Below are 17,986 nucleotides of genomic sequence, written 5' to 3'. Positions count from 1 at the left end.
AAGAAGAAGAAGAAGAAGAAGAAGAAGAAGAAGAAGAAGAAGAAGAAGAAGAAGAAGAAGAAATGATAGAATTAGAACAGGGGTTCTCAAAGTGTGGTCTATGAATGCTTTAGGTGTCCATGAGGTGAAAATAATTTTCAAAACAATGTTAAACATTATTTGCATTTTCACTATATTTACACTTGCATTGATAATGCAAAAGCATTGGTGGGTAAACCTGGGCACCATAGAAGGAGTCAAGGCAGTGGCTCCACACGGTACTGGTGATCATTACATTAATGATTGGACATTTGCAGGAAGAAAAATACCAGTAAAAATGTCCTGGACAAAGCACTGATTATTATTAATTTGTTAAATCTCCACCATTAAGGACAAGTCTTTTTAATATTTTGTGTGAAGAAACAGAAACAAAAAGTATGTTTAAAGTACTTCTGTTGCATACTGAAGTATAAACATATAAGGAAGGAAATAAATTAATAAAATAGAAAAAGTATTAAAATAGAAAGCAAATATACAAGAACGAGAACCCAAAACACCAAAAGTTAGCCTTGGAAAAACTAATATCATTAATAAACTACTGCCAAGTCTAGTCAAGAAAAATGAAAGGTGACAATAACACCGGGATTGAAAAAGGAAACATCACTACAGATCCTGCAGATGTGAAAAAAGTCAAAACAGGACATTATAAACAACTTTATGCCAAAATATTCAAAAAGTACATATAAAACTAACGTATATCTGAAAAAATAAAATGTATAGAAATGAAATAAGAGCAATAAAAATACAAAGAAATTTGATCTCAATTAAAATTTTCCCACAAAGAAAACTTTAAGTACAGTGAGCTTCACTAGTGAATTCTACTAAATATTTAAGAAAGCTGTATCACCAATCTCAGCAAACATGTCCAGGGAAAAGAAAAAAAAAAAAATGTGAGAGAGACAGACAGAATTTCCAACTTGTTTAACAGGGCCAACCTGACCTTGATATCAGATATTAGTGTTTGGTAACACTGATAAGAAAAGAAAAAGACAAATCAACCTTAAAACCCACTATTAAGACTTCTTAATTGGTTGTTTTTATTTTATATAAACATTATTTTGCGTTTAAACAAAACAGCTGTAGTTTTTGCAATTCTAAGGAATAGCTATAATGTGTCTGAATTCAGAGTACATTTTGAAGGTATGTCATTGGAGTACTCCTATGAACACAGAATATCTGTAGATGGTAACCAAATGGCTCTAGGAACAGCCAAGGAATTTGGGATGGGTTAGAAATAAAGTGTTTATCTTTCTCTACAGCACAGGAGAATACGAGATTGCATATTTATTTCTAGATTCCAAAACAAGTTCCAGATGAATTTATAACCTTTTGTGTTTATAGTCCTTTCTTTTTCATAAAAGCAGTATAAAAGAGACTTGTAATTTATTCATATCCTGAACCATTATCTTACTCCATCAATTAAAACTGGAAACAAAATGAGTGGCTACCTTTATTATTTAGCTTTGTTTCTTAAGAACAACCCTTACCAACAAATTCCTTACTTCCCATAATACTTTAGTCAGGATCCTGAACTGTAATCCATATTCATTTGAAGTTCTGCCAAATGTTAATATTTCTGATATTCATTTGGCATGCATTTATTTGAGCATTGTTAAAACCTTTCAGCAATTTAGTCCACCTTCATTCCAACCTAGCTAAGTGAATTTAGTTGTTGAAATATTGCTTCCCTCTAACAGAAAATACTGAAGACAGCAAAAGTCAGTAAGTTATTAACATTATGAGACATGTTGTCAATATTTTCCTACTTGTACGTTTCCAAGGCATTGCTTTTCCCTTATGTCCACTCAAATTATAACGTTCCTTTTTATTTCCTTTTTACTGATTTGAGAGTCTCTATTATACAATACTGTTGGGTTATCTATATGAATTTTTTAAATTTGAATTTCACATGTCATACAAACTTCCATAGTTTCATCATTCTAAAGTTTTTTAAAGTGTGGTTATCAGCATCAAAGTCAAAACAGATATACAAAACATCCAGTTAACCTATGGAAAAGTCTACTTGTGGAATGCGTGTTAAATAAAGCACCTTGAATGCCATAAACAGTCTACCACTGTTAACAAATGACATTGCAAAGAAGAAATACCTTATTTCCTACGTCCCCTGGCAAAAAAGAAGATGCTTTAATTCCAGAAGAACAATACACTAATATAACATTGGTATGTTCAAAGTATGTGTGACTTTCATGTGGAAATTTAATAAGGTCAGTTATACATTAAGTGTTTCGTGCATTTTTGCTACATTAATATATTTATACCTTTAAAAATTGCCAATGCAATCAATGTTTAATAAGTAGAAATGTATATCTCAGAGGTACCATCTTAGATACCATTCTAAAAAAATTTAAATTGCCCATCAAAAATATTAGCAGAAAAAAATGGACACGAGGTATACATTGTCTAATTGTTAAACAATCAATGGATCAATTTTGTTTATATATTCAATATTATCAATTGGAAACATAGAGATAAAAACCATGTTTTTCTGAATTTCTTAAACTGATAATTTTTAGTATTACAAGCTATGTTAATAGATACTGTAAACTTACTGTAAACTAAAATGAAAGAACTAAGAATTCAAACCAAATATATACACACATGCATCAACATGATTCTATAAGACTCAGACACACATTATAATCATTGTTAAATGTCATGTTTTTCAAATGATTTGAAATAAAATAAAAGCAATAAATATTTTATTTCTAGAATTCTGTTGTTATTAAGGCATTCAGGATACTATGACATGAATTCTTTTCTCAAGAATTAAGATCAGATCAATATGTAATTGAACAGGAAGAAGTAAATAACAAATGCCTTTGTGAATTACAAATACCCCATATTTATAGAGGTTATTTTATTCATGTTTTTATGAATTATATTTCATTTATTTATAAGGAAATATTCAGCCCACAAAAATGAGCTACCTAAAAAGCGAAATATCAACAATGATGGAAAAAGATTGTTCAACGGAATGAATGGAATGGTACAATATTCCTAAACATTTGAACAGTATATCTCTATTATTTTGTTTATCATTTACATAAGTTTAAAATTGTGGTGGAAAGGGGCTTTTTTCCTCTGTTATTTCCTAGATTTTTTCCTTTTAAATAGTTAATTTTCCTTCTAACTTCTAGATTCATCAGCCTTCCTATCACTTAAATTTCCTTTCTAGTCTAGTGAAAATGTATTTCTAAAAAAAATTCCTCACTCCCAAACTTTATAGCCATTACTGGTATTCTCATCTTTTTTTGTTACAGAAAGCAATTAAATAAAAGAAATAAATAGTGAAGTTTCTTGGTAGGAAAAGTGTTTACATATTAAGGGCTCCAATACCTGAAATTTAGCATTGTAGTGCACCAATTTCCTTCCCTTAAATTAACTGAGATTCTATTAAATAGTATCCACTGCAAATTTCACAATGTAATGATGTGCATATCTATTAATTCCTTTGTCACCTATAGAACTGGACTCATACTTAGTCCCAGACATGGCATTGAAGGTTTTCATGCTAGCTCCAGAACCAGAAAATTCTTCTGTTATTAGTGTATGTCATGAGGAAGAAAATAATCATTGAAACAATACATTTGAAAGTGACCTTGAAACTGCTAACCACATATACGCATCTAAAGTAGAAAAGTAAGTTAAAGGTTTTCCCTCTATGCTGAACAGTGTTACCATCTAATTCATATATGCACATATTTATTCATTCAGTCAGCATTTACTAAGCAAATCTCATATGCTGGATTATATTATATCATGAAAATATTAAGTACACAAAATTATAACATATGTAAATTTACTTTATTTACAGTTAACATCAACACTTAAGAAAGACTAGCTTACAAGCCACTTTTCTTCTTACTTCCTAGAATAGTAAAACAAGGAATGCTTCATTTTCCTTCCTTAATTCTACAAATCTTCTCTTGTATCTAGTATTTCTATGAGAAGTCAAAAAATAATAATGTAGAATTGCTTAAAAATGTTGCCCTAATTCCACTAAAGAAGTTTGAGGGCCAGCTGCAGTGGCTCATGCCTGTAATCCCAGCACTTTGGGAGGCCTTGTCGGGAGGATCACTTGAGACCAGGAGTTTGAGACCAGCCTGGGCAACATAGTGAGATCCCCATCTCAAAAAAGAAAAAAAAAAAAAGTTTTGAAATGCCAAGAGCCACTAACAGACAAATTGAAGTATTTGAATCACTTAACTTTTATTAGATACATTTCTCCCAAATATAATATTTATTTGTTAAGTGTATCTGTCCTCTAAAATAAATTAAATCCTAGTTGAATGGACTTTGGATGGTAAGTGCACCTTTGAACACACAAATGTTTCTGACATAAAAATTACTCATCTTTCCTCTTTGTAAAATATTATTAATAAAAACACAAAACAAAAGTTGTCAAGTCCTTTATCCAACAGTATGATATTCTATCAGTATAAATAGATGTTATGAACAGGCTTATAACTTCTGTGTACTTACAAAACACTGCTATGGAGCTATTAGCTATGTTTTACGGTGTCAATCCCAAAGAAGCCACCTTCACCAAAATGGTATTCATGAAAAGTATATGCTAGAGAATACACTGTATTTTATTAAATGGTATATCATATTCAACATCCAACTAAAATGCCATCTCTATCACAAAGCCTTCTCTGACTCCTTCCTCTCCACTCAAATGTTTTCTCATGTTCTCCTTCTCCCTTCATTTAATCCCCATTGCAATTTATTTTTACATCTTATGTGGTTATTGTCATCTTTTAATAAAGCATTGCAACAATTTAAGTAAATGTCTCTACTTCCATATTATATTCGTTTTATGCAGACTCTTACATATTTTTCATTCTTTAAATATTAGAGTGCCTTACACACCTATTGCTTATAAAATATTTTGGTATTTTATTTTTAATTTTAGACATTTATGCCATATTACTTTTATTGTTCTTAAATAGGTTTTAATTTTTTACCCTTGTTTCTCAAAAATAAACAAACTATAAGCCCCTTGAGGCCTAGGACAATCTTCTAATACTTCTATATCCCCAGATTTCTTAGCACAGAAAGTGCTAAAAAGGAGTGTTTAATTCAATTGATGAAATGTTGCTAAAGGCTTGTCTAAGAAACATTTCAGAACATAGCTAGCAGCCATCTCCTGGTCAAAGGAATCAAATTCCATAAAATTTGCTTACCATGGCATTGACATTAGTGTGATCCCCTTTCCTATTCCGAACCTGAATGCAGGATATTGGCAAATTCAGTCCTACCCCAGTGGCAAGATTTTGCAGGTCAGCAGCATTGTACTCCCCACGCAACAGCAAACTGTTATTATCAGAACCAAGTCCTAGAGAGGCCCGATAGAGATAAGTCTGAGAAAGTCTCTCAACTGTAGTGACATCTATGGTGGCTGATGTCATGCAAGGATTTGAAACCATCTTCCTTCCATACCTCAGATCCTCTGTAGAGCGACAGCAGCTCTGAGGGCAACAGCCTGGGTTCTGGCACAACTTGGTACACATGACGAAAAGTAAGCACCCCAGAAATAAAAAGGAAATACAGGCCAAGGCAATTACTAAATACAAGTTCTGGGCAGAAAGCTGCCCTCCTGGTTCCCAGACATCTTCAAAGTCTGGAAGTAACTGAGGGACAGAGTTGCTCAACAGCACACCCAGAGTGACAGAGGAGGAAAGTGGTGGGTCTCCATGGTCCTGAACCACTACCACCACCCTCTGCTTAACTGCATCAGTGGGAAGAACTAAGCGAGCAGTACGGAGCTCACCTATATTGGCTGAAATTCTAAAAAGACTAGAGTCAGATGCCCGGGAGATGTGGTAGGAAAGCCAGGCATTGGAACCACTGTCTGCATCCTCTGCTACCACTTTCGTGACCAAGTGTCCAGTCCTGGCAGAGCGGGGCACAATTTCCACTGGAACAGAACCATTTCTGGGCAAGGGAAACAAGATAACCGGAGAATTGTCATTCCTATCTACCACAAACAAGTTTATAGTCACTGTCGCACTTCTGGGAGGAATGCCACCATCCCGGCCTTCTACCTGAAAGTGAAACCCCCTGAGCTGCTCAAAGTCAAAGGAAGTTTTGGCAGTGATGGCCCCACTGGATGATTCCACTGCCACCAAGCTAGAGGCTGGTGGCCCCTCAGAGATAACATCCAACAGCTCATAAGAGACAAGGCCATTCTTCCCCAGGTCGAGGTCCTGGGCAAACACTCGGCCTAGAGACGCCCCAAGACCATTGTTTTCAGCAACGAAAAGTTCCTGCTGCAGTTGAGGAAAGCTTGGTGTATTGTCATTCACATCACCAACTGACACAGTGATTACCCTTCGGGTGCTAAGTGGGGGCGAGCCACTATCTGAGGCCGTGATTAGGACTTGGTATTCACTGATCTGCTCCCGGTCCAGGGGCCCATCAATCATCAGGCTGTAGTAGTTGTCAAAGGAAGCCGTCAGCTGAAAAGGGCCTCCACTGGACATGCTACAAGTGACTCTACCATTGGAACCGAGGTCTTCATCCTTTACACTAAAGAGAGCAATCACTGTGCCAGGAGCAGCGTCCTCAGATACTGGGTTCCAAAGAGTCATGAAGTCCAGTTCAGGGGCATGATCGTTCACGTCAGTCACCTCCACCAACAATTTGACAGTGCTAGCTAGACCAAAGGCACCTTAGTCCCTCGCCTCAATGTATGCCTCCAAAAGCGTTTCAGGCGGACCTAGTGAAGCAGCTACTTGCACCTCCCCACTTTTAGGGTGCACATGAAAGCGGTGTCGCAGCTCTGCTTGCGTGCTATTGCTTAGGGAGTATCGGACTTCCCCATTGGACCCTTCATCTGGATCCAAGGCTTGAACTCGGAATAACACAGTCCCATTGGGTGCAGTCTCTGGAACCTTGGTGCGGTATACGGAGCGCTCAAATACAGGCACGTTGTCATTTGTGTCCACCACAATGATAGTGACTTGTGCGTCTCCTGAGCGGGCAGGTAGCCCGCCGTCCCGAGCTGTAAGCACCAGCAGGTGGCTGGCGCGCTGTTCGCGATCCAGTGCTTTCTCCAACACCAACTCCGGGTATTCGCTTCCGTCAACCCGCGATCCCATGTCCAGGCGAAAGTGCTGGCTGGGGCTTAGGCTGTAGCTTAGCATCCCATTGCTTCCCTCGTCGTCATCTTGAGCATTCGGGAGAGCAAATCGGGCTCCGGGCATCAGGAACTCCGGGATGTGCAGCTGCAAGTCGCCGGCAGGAAAGAGAGGTGAGTTGTCATTAGTGTCCAGGACGTGAACGCGAATCTTGTGCAGCTCCAGCGGTTCCTCGAGCACCAGGTCGTAGGTCAAGATGCAGGGAGCTTTGGCCCCGCACAGCCGCTCGCGGTCCACCGGCTCTGTGACCACCAAGCTGCCGCTTGCCAGGTCCACCCCGAAGTAGAGCTCCCGGTGGCTGGAAAGGAAGCGAAAGTTCCGCGAGGACAGAGTGGCCGCTGGCAGCCTCAAGTCCGCGGCAACATTACCTACAGCTACGCCCCGCTCCGTCTCCTCTGGCACTGAGTACTCGAGCTGTCCGGCTGCAGCGCCGGAAACCCACAAACATAGAATGGCCACCCCCCAGCCTACCATCCTCCCTATGGGCGTCCACGTTCGACCAACGCGCTCCACCAACGCTGACCCAAGACCATGCTCCGGACTCCCGGAGACCACAAGCCGCGGGAAAGAGCACGCTCCGGCCGGCCGTCACTGCTCCGAGCTAGATACTCAGTGACCTCCGACGTTGCGCCCCCGGAACGCCGGCATTGCCCGGGCTGGCCGGGTGAGAGCCGGGCTTGCTAAGCTGGAGGCTGGGCAGCCGTCTGGGAAAGCGAAGCCGGCCCGGCGTTGAGGAGCGCGGCGCCCCCTAGGGGTGTAGAGACGAGGCTGCCCGCCCGGTGCGAGAGGTACCGTCTCCAGTAGCAGCGAGTGGGCTGGGGTCTCGCCCACGGCGCTGGCAGGGGGCGCCCGGCGGAGCCTGGGAGACGCCCTGAGACACTAACAAGTCTCTCCTTAAACGGCGTTTTCTAGGGCAACGCCCTGAGGCTGCCCCCGGAGCCTTAACCTCCACAACCTCTGCCTGCAGACTGCTGGCAACTGGGGCTGAGCCCCGCTGGGCTCCTTCTGCCAGCCTTTGGGAGCCGCTCGTCTGGTCCCAGCGCTCAGACCCTGGCTCACCTCTCCAGCGGAGAGGGCTGGACTCCGCGTGGAGCCGCCGGGCGGAGGCGGCGAGAGGCGGGACCGTGAACGTTAGGAACCACGCCTTCTAGGCTTAAGGAAACAGCAGCCCCCCAAACAAGCGCTGCGCGGCTTTCCGCCCTGGATCCTGCTGCGATTTGAAGTCTGTCCTGCACCCTCTTGTATCCCAGGAGTTGCCAAGAGTGCAATAGAGACGACAAGGAGGGAAAGATTGGGGAATAGTGTTCGCATCCAACTGCCTGCGGACTCTGGCTTTTCGAGGCAGCAGAGGCAGCGAGCGCAAGGCCTTTTTGCGTGACACCAGTTTCTCCTTCCCCAAGAGGCTCTACTTGGGAGTGTTTTGCAAACGGCTCTTGACAACCTGGGTGAAAGAGGGAGTCATAAACCAGTCAATACCAATAACTAGAAACTCAAAGATTTGACAACCTGTCCCCAAAGAGGACGTGAGAAGAAGTGGAGGGGAAAGTACTGAGATGCTCATCAGAGTTTGGCCAGGAAACTACTCTAAATTTTCTTTCTGTAAATATTTAGAAAACACCATGAGGCAGGATTAGAATAGGCTGGATACCCATCCTTTCCCCAGCCTCGCTTTTAATTTGGTCATCTACATGGAATTTGGGACAGTGATCAGTTCTATGAAAAACATCTCTGAGCCACAACAAATATACCCAAATTCTGCCTAACACCCTACAACCAGTTCCTTTCCCTAAGAAGGAGGAGAGCCAAAAGGAGACTCATTGACTATTGACTATTAAGCACTAAAGTCCTCATTCAAATCCTTCTTTTAATACAGGGGCAATGTTCAAAGACCCAATAGTCAAAATTTGAAAGGCAAAATCTGAACACAGATCAAGAATTAAAGTTTCCAGGACATATTTTCTGGTAGAAATCCGCCTAAAGCTAACTATAATTATTGAAGCTGGGTGATGGTACATTGGGGTCAATTACACAATTCTCTCAACTTTAGTGTATGTTTGAATTTCCTTCCTTCCTTCGTTTCTCTTCCCTCCTTCCTTCCTCCCTTCTTTTCTTCCTTCCTCCTTCTTTCTGTTTCTTTCTCTCTTTCTCTCTTTCCTTCTTTCTTTTGAGATAGGGGTCTTGCTTTGTTGCCCAGGCTGGTCTCAAATTCCTGAGCTCAAGTGATCCTCCCAACTCAGCTCAGTTTCCCAAAATGCTAGGATTACAGATATGAGCCACTGCACTCACCCTGCATTTTTTTTTTTGAGACAGGGTCTCACTCTGTCGCCCAGGCTGGAGTGCAGTGGTGTGATCTCAACTCCTTGCAACTTCCCCCTCCCAGGTTCAAGCGAGTCTCTTGCCTCAGCCTCCCAAGTAGCTGGGATCACAGGCACACAACACCATGCTCAGCTAATTTTTGTATTTTTAGTATAGACAGAGTTTCACCATGTTGCTCAGGCTGGTCTCGAACTTAGCCTGCCGTGGCCTCCCAAAGTGCTGGTATTACAGACGTGAGCCCCACGCCACCGCGCCCAGCCTCAACGTGCATATTTCTATAATATTTTAAATTTTTTTAAATTGCTGATTAAAATGGTGGAGAGAGGGGTAGCTCTGGCATTCTCTTTTTAACACTAAGAGTAGGATTGATAACTCCAGTGTTCCACCAAAAACCAGTTACCTCCCCTGAACACACTAACCCATTCCTTATCTCTTCCAGGGAACTAGAAAAAGCACAGTGTGATATAAGGCAATGTAAGTAGTAATACTCCTTGGTTAGTTTGCCTTTTTGAGTTAAGAAACCAAAAGATCATTGATACCAAATCTCAGATAAAATTAAAGGAGGAAACATGTCAGCCTATTAGGTAGAGTCACAAGTACAGACCTCAGTAGACCTCACCAGGATGCAAAACAGTCCCTAAAAAATAACATTCTTCACCAAATTTCAAAACCAAAACAAATTTTCTGCTTCAGTGCCAGAGATTAGTATTTGCATTTCTTTATTTTAAATTAATGTTGCTAAGCAAGCTAACTGCTTTGGAATGAAAGGTTATTCTTTCTGTCTTAAACAGATGAAATACAAAAGGAAAGATGTACCCAACTTTTGGCAGGCCCCTTACTTTTAGATCTGCAGCCAAGCCTCCAATAATCCCAGGTTTAGGAATTCTGAGCTGCACCCAGGGAAATAGTATGTGTGGGTGTAGATTAGGGCATGAGGAAAAAGGGAAAATGCATACAGAGAACAGCATGAGAAATCTTCACAGAAACTCCTCCTCCTTCACACCTTCTCAGATTTTTGGTTTCCCTTTTTCCCATTTCTCTATTTAAACTGCCACTGACGTCTATTTTCAAAAGATTTCATTTGTAAAAAGAATAAGGAAAGCATCCACCCAGCAGAATTTGTCCCTCCATATGCCTCCCTAACTTTTGCCATAACATTGGATTCTTATTCAAGTAAACTGGGATTTGTGAGAAAGTAACACTTAAGAGAGAAGTATATCACAAAGATAAGGAAGGCTAAAGAATTTTGCCATTTAGATAAGATAAGCAGATGAACATTAAAATTATGAATTAACAAAACTTCTCTTTAGCAGGACCTTTCATTGCTTGTATTTCATTTTGTCCTTTTTTTGAGACAGAATCTTACTTCATCATCCAGACTGGAGTGCAGTGGCATGAACATGGCTCACTGCAGCCTCTACCTCCCCAAGCTCAGGTGATCCTCCTACCCCAGCCTCCTGAGTAGCTGGGATTACAGGTACACGCCACCATGCCCAACTAATTTTTAAAAATATTTTGTAAAGATAGGGTCCCACCATGTTGCCTAGACTGGTCTGGAACTCACAGGCCAAGTGCCACCAAGCTAATTTTTTAATTTTTTGAAGAGACAAGTTCTCACTATGTTACCCAGCTGGTCTCAAACTCCTGGGCTCAAACGATCCTCTCATCTTGGCCTCCCAAATTGCTACAGCAGATATGAGCCACTGCATCTGACCAAAAATTTATCTTTCTGTAATTTTTTTTTCTATTTCACCCTCATAGTGTGACCCTAAAAACTTAAAGTCATACTCCCATTGGTCAAATAAGTGCTGACATGAGGAGGCCTAGCTCTTCCATTCTAAATACTATATACGTAGTAATGTCCAAAACTGCAGCCTTACAATCAGGGAAAACCATTCTCATGGTCCCGCTGTTGTCCTTGATATGCCACTGGCTGAAGACAAACTAGATTTCCATTGCTGGAGTAAAAATCTGAAATTTATTTGTATCTCAAAAAGTTTTCTTGCATGATGTCTTTGGATTTTTTTCCCCTTTGTCCATGTATTTGGTCTCTTTGAAGACATCTATTAGCAGTATGCTGTATCTCTTTTTTCTGTATTCCAAAGCTATACTTTTCTCTCCAATTCTTTAAAATTCTTTATTCTTTTCCACTCATTTTTCCCAACGTTCTCAAGTGTTTCTTTTTGTTCTTGACTGTATGGAAGCAGAGCCTGTTCACTTTTTTACTGCTTGCAGTATAGCCGTATTTACTGTTTGATGGAGTAGTTTATGTGTGCCATAGTTTTAACATATCTTCAACTGATGAGAACTGGCAGCTGCAGGGCAACTTGTCATCCAGAGTTTTCTCCTTACTTTGCCACACCCTTAGGTTCAATCGTGAAATAACAGTGCATCTGTTCACTATCATATTTAGTCCTGCCTTCTCTCCTATTTTGTATCGACGAATAGGATTATGAGAGAATCCCGCCTTCAGCCTCTGTACCTAGATCTTTTTTGTTCCAAAACAAGGAGTCATTGGTTTTGCATCTCAGTGAGAATCACTACTCTAGAAAACACCAACCTACCAGCCCTCTCCAAGATCTCCAGTGACAGATATCCTCTTCTAGTATTTGTATATCTTGGTCCAATCTTCACTGCACTTAGTAACTTATGTTTATATACATCATGATTGAGGTTCAAATGTTTTACAGAGTTTCATCAAAGGTGTAACTTTATTTTTTTGTCTGCTTTACTTTTTGTTGTTTTTAATGAGTTTTATGGAGGATAAGAGACATTTAAATATACATTTTCATTTATCTATAGTTGGTAGAGATATCACTTTTTGCTTAGTGGGATTTCTACATTTTGATGGTATGTGGGAAAGTTATAATTTTTATACTTACTTTTTAAACTAATTATTTAATTGAACTGTTTTTTAGTTATATTTTTTCCTTTGATTCTCTGGGGTTTTACAAGCATAATATTGACTATAAATTTTACCATTTAGTCATATATTTTATCCTCCTTTTTAACATTTTATATATATGTTGTATATAGGTATATACACACACATGTAAATATGTATATATGTATGTAAATATACACATATACATCTTATCTTGTGTTATCTAGAACATCCAAATCAATATCAAACAGTAGCCAATAAATGTCCTGTTATGCTTATTTTTTTTATGGGAGTAATTCTTGTGTTTACTGCTTAAAATTTAGGTGGCCAGTGTTTGATGATGACTGTCTGATTTTTATTAAAATCCCTTAAAATATCTACCATATGATATAGTAAAGCTTTTTTTAGAGAATGTTGTATCGGCAGATTTTTATTTCAGGTTAGGCACTATCTAATAAACTAATGTCAGGTAGAATGGTTTGGTAGTGGTTACAATCCTCCCTTTTCAGACACGGTTGATTTTATCTACAGCACAGAGGAAAATTTAGTGTGAATGTTTATCAAATATATAGAAACACGAAACTCGAAAGTAGGCAAAAATATATTATGTGATTGAACCATACAGATTAGCTCTTAATACAATGACATTCAGCAAATTTGAGGGTTTTTTTCTTAAGTAAGTATAAAAGTCTAGGACTTTTTGATCTGTGGCTTAATATCATCTAGTAAAGAAGATATTAATTATAGTTGTCTCATGTCAGTTAAAAAATGGATTAGCTGGATATAGTGGTGTGCACCTGTAGTCCTAGCTACTTAGGAAGCTGAGGCAGGAGTTCAAGGTTAGAGTGAGCTATCATTGCCCCACTGCACTCCAGCCTAGGCAACACGGCAAGACTCTGACTCTGAAAAAGTAAACAAATACAATATTGTGCTCCATTACTACATTATGTAGTGTTTAGAATAAAAGGGCTAGATCTCCTACTCTTGGAACTGATTTGATGAACCAAAATATGACTTTAAGTTCTAAGGGCCACACTTCCAAGGTGAAATAGAAAAACTGAGTCTAACTAATTGCATAAAACAATATGTAGAACTCTATTGTTGGACCAAAAACATATGTAACAAATTTGCCAATTATAGTATAAAAGAGGTGTATGGGAGAACAGCTGTATCTGATAAGGAAATGACACCAGATAGTAATATGAATCCACAAGAATAAATGAATAGAATTAGCAATGATGAAAAATAAACACTATAAATATATATAATTTTTCTCCTTTTTTCTCTTAGTGCCTCTAAAAGATATTAAATTACATAAAGTAATAATTATTATAGCAATGTATTGTTGGGTATAAAATATCTATAAATGTGCATTGGTTTTCTGTGGCTGCTGTGACAAATTACTACACACTGGGTTGCTTAAGACACAGATTTTCTCCCAGTTTTGGAGAGGAGAAGTCAAAACTGAAGATGTTGGCAGGACTGCACTCCCTTTAGAGGCTCTAGGGAGAATCTGTTTCTTGCTTTTTCCAGGTTTGGGTGGCTGTTGATATTACTCCAATCTCTGCCTCCATCTTCACACACCTTTTTCTCTGTGTCTGTTTTCTCATCTTCTATCTCTTATTTAAAAAACAAAACAAAACTTTTCATTGTAATTAGCCCCCACCTGAAAAATTCAAAATAACCTCACCCCCAAATCCTTAATGTAATTATGTCTTCAAAAACTGAATTCCAAATGAGGTCACAGGTTCCAAAGGTTAGTATGTGGACATATATTTTTGAGGCCCACAATTCAATCCATCAAAAGATGTAATATGTGTAACAATAATATAAAAGGTGGAAGAGGAATAAAGCTATCTAGAAGTAACATTTTTATATTTCACTAGAATTCAGTTAATATAAATCTGAAGCTGATATCAATAAGTGAAAATGTATATGGTAAACTCTAGAGAAACTACTGTGAAAATAACTCAAAAGATATAGTTTAAAATTTATTTTTAAAACACCATGTTACATTCTAAAGTATTCACTTAATAAATAGAAGTCAGTAAATTAAAGTATAGGAACAAATGAGAATTAAGATATATTAAAAAAGTAGTAAAATGACAAACATAAATCCAAATATATCAACATCATGTGAATGGATTAAACAACCCAATCAAAAGGCAGAATTGTCAGACTACAATTTTTAAGAAAACAAGATCCAACTATGTGTTGTCTGCAGGAGACACTTTTGGATTCAAAGGTACAAACAGGTTGAAAGTAAAAGAATGGGAAAACATATATTGCGCAAACAGCAACCACAAGATAGCTGGAGTTACTACACTAATATTAGACAGAACAAACTACAAGACAAGAAAATGTTACTAGAAGTCAAGAAGGACATTTTATAATAACAAAAGGGCCAATTAGGAATATATAGCAACTAAAAAGAGATTTGCACCTAATAATAGAGCCCCAAAATGCATGAAGCAAAAACTGGCAGAAATTAAGGGAAAAGTAGACAATTCAATAGTTATAATTGGAGACTTTATACTCCACTTCCAATACTAGATAACAACTAGGGAGAAGACCATTGGGAAATAAAAGATATGAACAACACTAAAACCAACTAACCTGAAGAATATCTGTCTTAGTCTATTCAGGACATTATAACAAACTATCATATGCTGTGTAGTTAATAAACAAGAGAGATTTATTTTTCCCAGTTCTAGAGGCTTGGAAGTTCATGATCCAGGCACCAACAGATTTAGTGTCTGGTAATAGGCCACTTTCTGGTTCATGGATGTCACATTCTTGCTGTGTCCTCGCATGGTGAAAGAGGCAAGGCATCTCTGTGGGGCCTGTTTTATAAGGACACCAATCCCATTCATGAGGGCTCTGCCCTCATGACTTAATTACCTTTGAAATGTCTCACCTCCTCATGCCATCATCATGAGAATTAGGTTTCAATATATGAATCTGGGGGACACAAACATTCATATCATAGCAACATCTACAAAACATTCAGCCAACAGCAGCATAATATACATTCCTCTCAGTTACACATGGAACATTATCTAAAACAATCCTCAATACATTTATAAGGATTGATACTATCCAAAGCATTCCCCTTGAGACTTGGAATAAGACAAGGATTCCCACTCTCATCACTCCTATTCAACAGTCCTAGCCAGAGAAATCAGGCAAGAGAAAGAAATAAAAGGGCATCCAAGTAGGAAGAGAGGAAGTCAACCTGTCTCTCTTAGCAGACAATATAATTTTATACCTAGAAAACCCTATATTCTCTGCCAAAAAGCTCCTAAATCTTATGAAACCTCCAGCAAAGTTTCAGCATATAAAATCAATGTACAAAAATCAGCATTTCTGTACACCAACAACATCCAAGCTGAGGGCCAAATCAAGCACACAATCCCACTTACAATAGACACACAAAAATAAAATATCTAGGAATACAGCTAATCAGGGAGGTGAAAGGTCTCTACAAAAAGAATTATAAAACACTGCTGAAAGAAATCAGAGATGATACAAATACATTCCATGCTCCTGGGTAGGAAGAAATAACATTGTTAAAATAGCCATACTGTCCAAAGCAATTTGCAGATTCGAAGATGTTCCTATCAAACTACCAACATTATTTTTTATAGAATTAGAAAAACAAACTATCCTAAAATTCATATGAAACCAAAAAAAGAGCTCAAATAGCCAAAGCAATCCTAAGCAAAAAAAAAAACAAAAAGAACATCACACTACCCAACTTCAAACTATACTGCAAGGCTATAGTAATCAAAACAGCATGGTACTAGTACAAAAACAGACACATAGACCAATGGAATAGGTTAGAGAACCCAGAAATAAAGCGGCACACCTAAAATCACCTGATCTTCAAAAAAGTGAACAAAAACAAGCAATGGAGAAAGTACTTCCTACTCAATGAATATTGCTTGGATAACTAGCTAGCCATATGCAGAAGATTGAAACTGCACTCCTTCCTTTCAGCATGTACAAAAATCAACTTGAGATGGATTAAACAGTTAAGTGTAAAACCTAAAACTATAAAAACCATAGAATAAAACCTAGAAAACATCATTCTGGGCATAGTCCTGGCAAAGATTTTGTGACAAAGATGCCAAAAGCACTTGCAGCAAAAACAAAAATTGGCAAATGGCACCTAATTAAACTAAAGAGCTTCTGTACATCAGACTATTGGGGTGGAGCAAGATGGTAGAATAGAAGCATACACCATTTCCCCCCCCACATGAACATCAAATTGTAACAACTATCTGCACACAGAAAAGCACCATTACAAGAACTAAACAACAGGTGAGCAATCATATTACCTGGATTTAACAACATATCACTAAAAGAGACATTAAAAAACCATTGGAGAGATAGTGTGGAATCACCACCACTACCTCTCCCATAGCCCCAACAGCAGCTGAGCAATGGATAGTCTGTGTACTTGGGGGAGGTAAAGCACAGCAACTGGGGAACTTTACATTAAACTCAGTGCTGTCATAGCAGGAAACAACACCGTGCTGGACTCAGCCAGCAGCTGTGCATGAAGGGAGCTTTTGGAATAGACCTAACCAGAAGAAAATAACTCATCCCAGCAGTCAGAACTTGAGTTTCTTAGCAAGCCTCACCACTATGGGCTTAAGTGCTCTGATGTTCTAGGTAAACCTGAAAGGCAGTCTAGAACACAAGGATTCCAATTCCTAGGCAACTCCTAGTGCTGGGCTGGGCTCAGCACCAGAGGGCTAGGGTGGCACATGACCTAGGAAGTCATCAGCCAGGGCAGCTAAGGGAGTGCTTGTACCACCCATCCCCTAATCCCAGTCAGTGAAGCTCGCAGCAACAAAAGTGACTCCTTCCTTCTGCTTAAGGAGAGGAGAGCAAAGAATGAAGAGGGCTTTGTCTTGCATCTTGGATACCAGCTCAGCCACAGTAGGATAGGGCACTGGGCAGAGTCATGAGGCCCCCATTCCAGGCCCTAGCTCATGGATGACATTTCTAGACACACCCTAGACCAAAGGAAAAGCCATTGCCTTGGTGGGAAGGACCCAGTCTTGGCAAGATTGATCACCTGCTGACTAAAGGGCCCTTATGCCCCAAATAACTAGCTGTGATATCTAGGCAGCATGCTGTGGGCAATAGGCTCTGAGATGTATTGACTTTAGGTGTGATCCACCACATGCCTAGCTGTGGTGGCTACAGTGAACGAATCCTTCTGTTTGACAAAAACAGAGGAAAAAGTAAAGGGGACTTTGTCTTGTACCTTTGGTATCAGTTTGGCCACAGTGGAGTAGAGCAACAAGCATGCTCTTGGGGTCCCTAAGTCCAGGCTTTGGCTCTTGGACAGCATATTTGAAACTTCCCCAGGACAGAGGGGTGCCCATTTCCCTGAAGAGTGAGTCCCAGGCCTGGCAGCATTCACCACAAGATAACTGAACAGCCCTTAAGTTTTAAGTGACCGTCAGCAGTGGCCAGGCAGAATCCTTGTGGACCAGTGGTAGTATTGGCCATGGGGAGAGGCACCTCTGCCTGTGGAAAGGGGAGAGAAGAATGGAAAGGACTTTATCTT

At 39.3% G+C, this 17,986-nt stretch overlaps 3 protein-coding genes across 11 annotated transcripts in view; all 3 read right to left on the bottom strand.

Annotated features, from left to right (window-relative positions):
• LOC116531589 (protocadherin alpha-2-like) overlaps positions 1-17,986 on the bottom strand; it is a 167,406-nt gene that overhangs the window by 50,827 nt on the left and 98,593 nt on the right.
• LOC116531585 (protocadherin alpha-C2) overlaps positions 1-17,986 on the bottom strand; it is a 191,498-nt gene that overhangs the window by 81,050 nt on the left and 92,462 nt on the right. The window lies entirely within an intron of this gene.
• On the bottom strand, positions 4,975-8,378 carry PCDHAC1 (protocadherin alpha subfamily C, 1). Its single transcript, XM_032250485.1, is given in 1 exon segment — positions 4,975-8,378. A coding segment is annotated over 1 exon segment (2,454 nt). The 5' UTR covers positions 7,677-8,378; the 3' UTR covers positions 4,975-5,222.

Source organism: Sapajus apella, unplaced genomic scaffold (genome assembly GCF_009761245.1).
Source record: "Sapajus apella isolate SASKATOON/1434 unplaced genomic scaffold, GSC_monkey_1.0 scaffold71, whole genome shotgun sequence".
Classification (NCBI taxonomy): domain Eukaryota; kingdom Metazoa; phylum Chordata; class Mammalia; order Primates; family Cebidae; genus Sapajus; species Sapajus apella.
The sequence above is the reverse complement of the archived record's forward strand: the minus strand, read 5'-3'. Positions and strand labels throughout refer to the sequence as shown.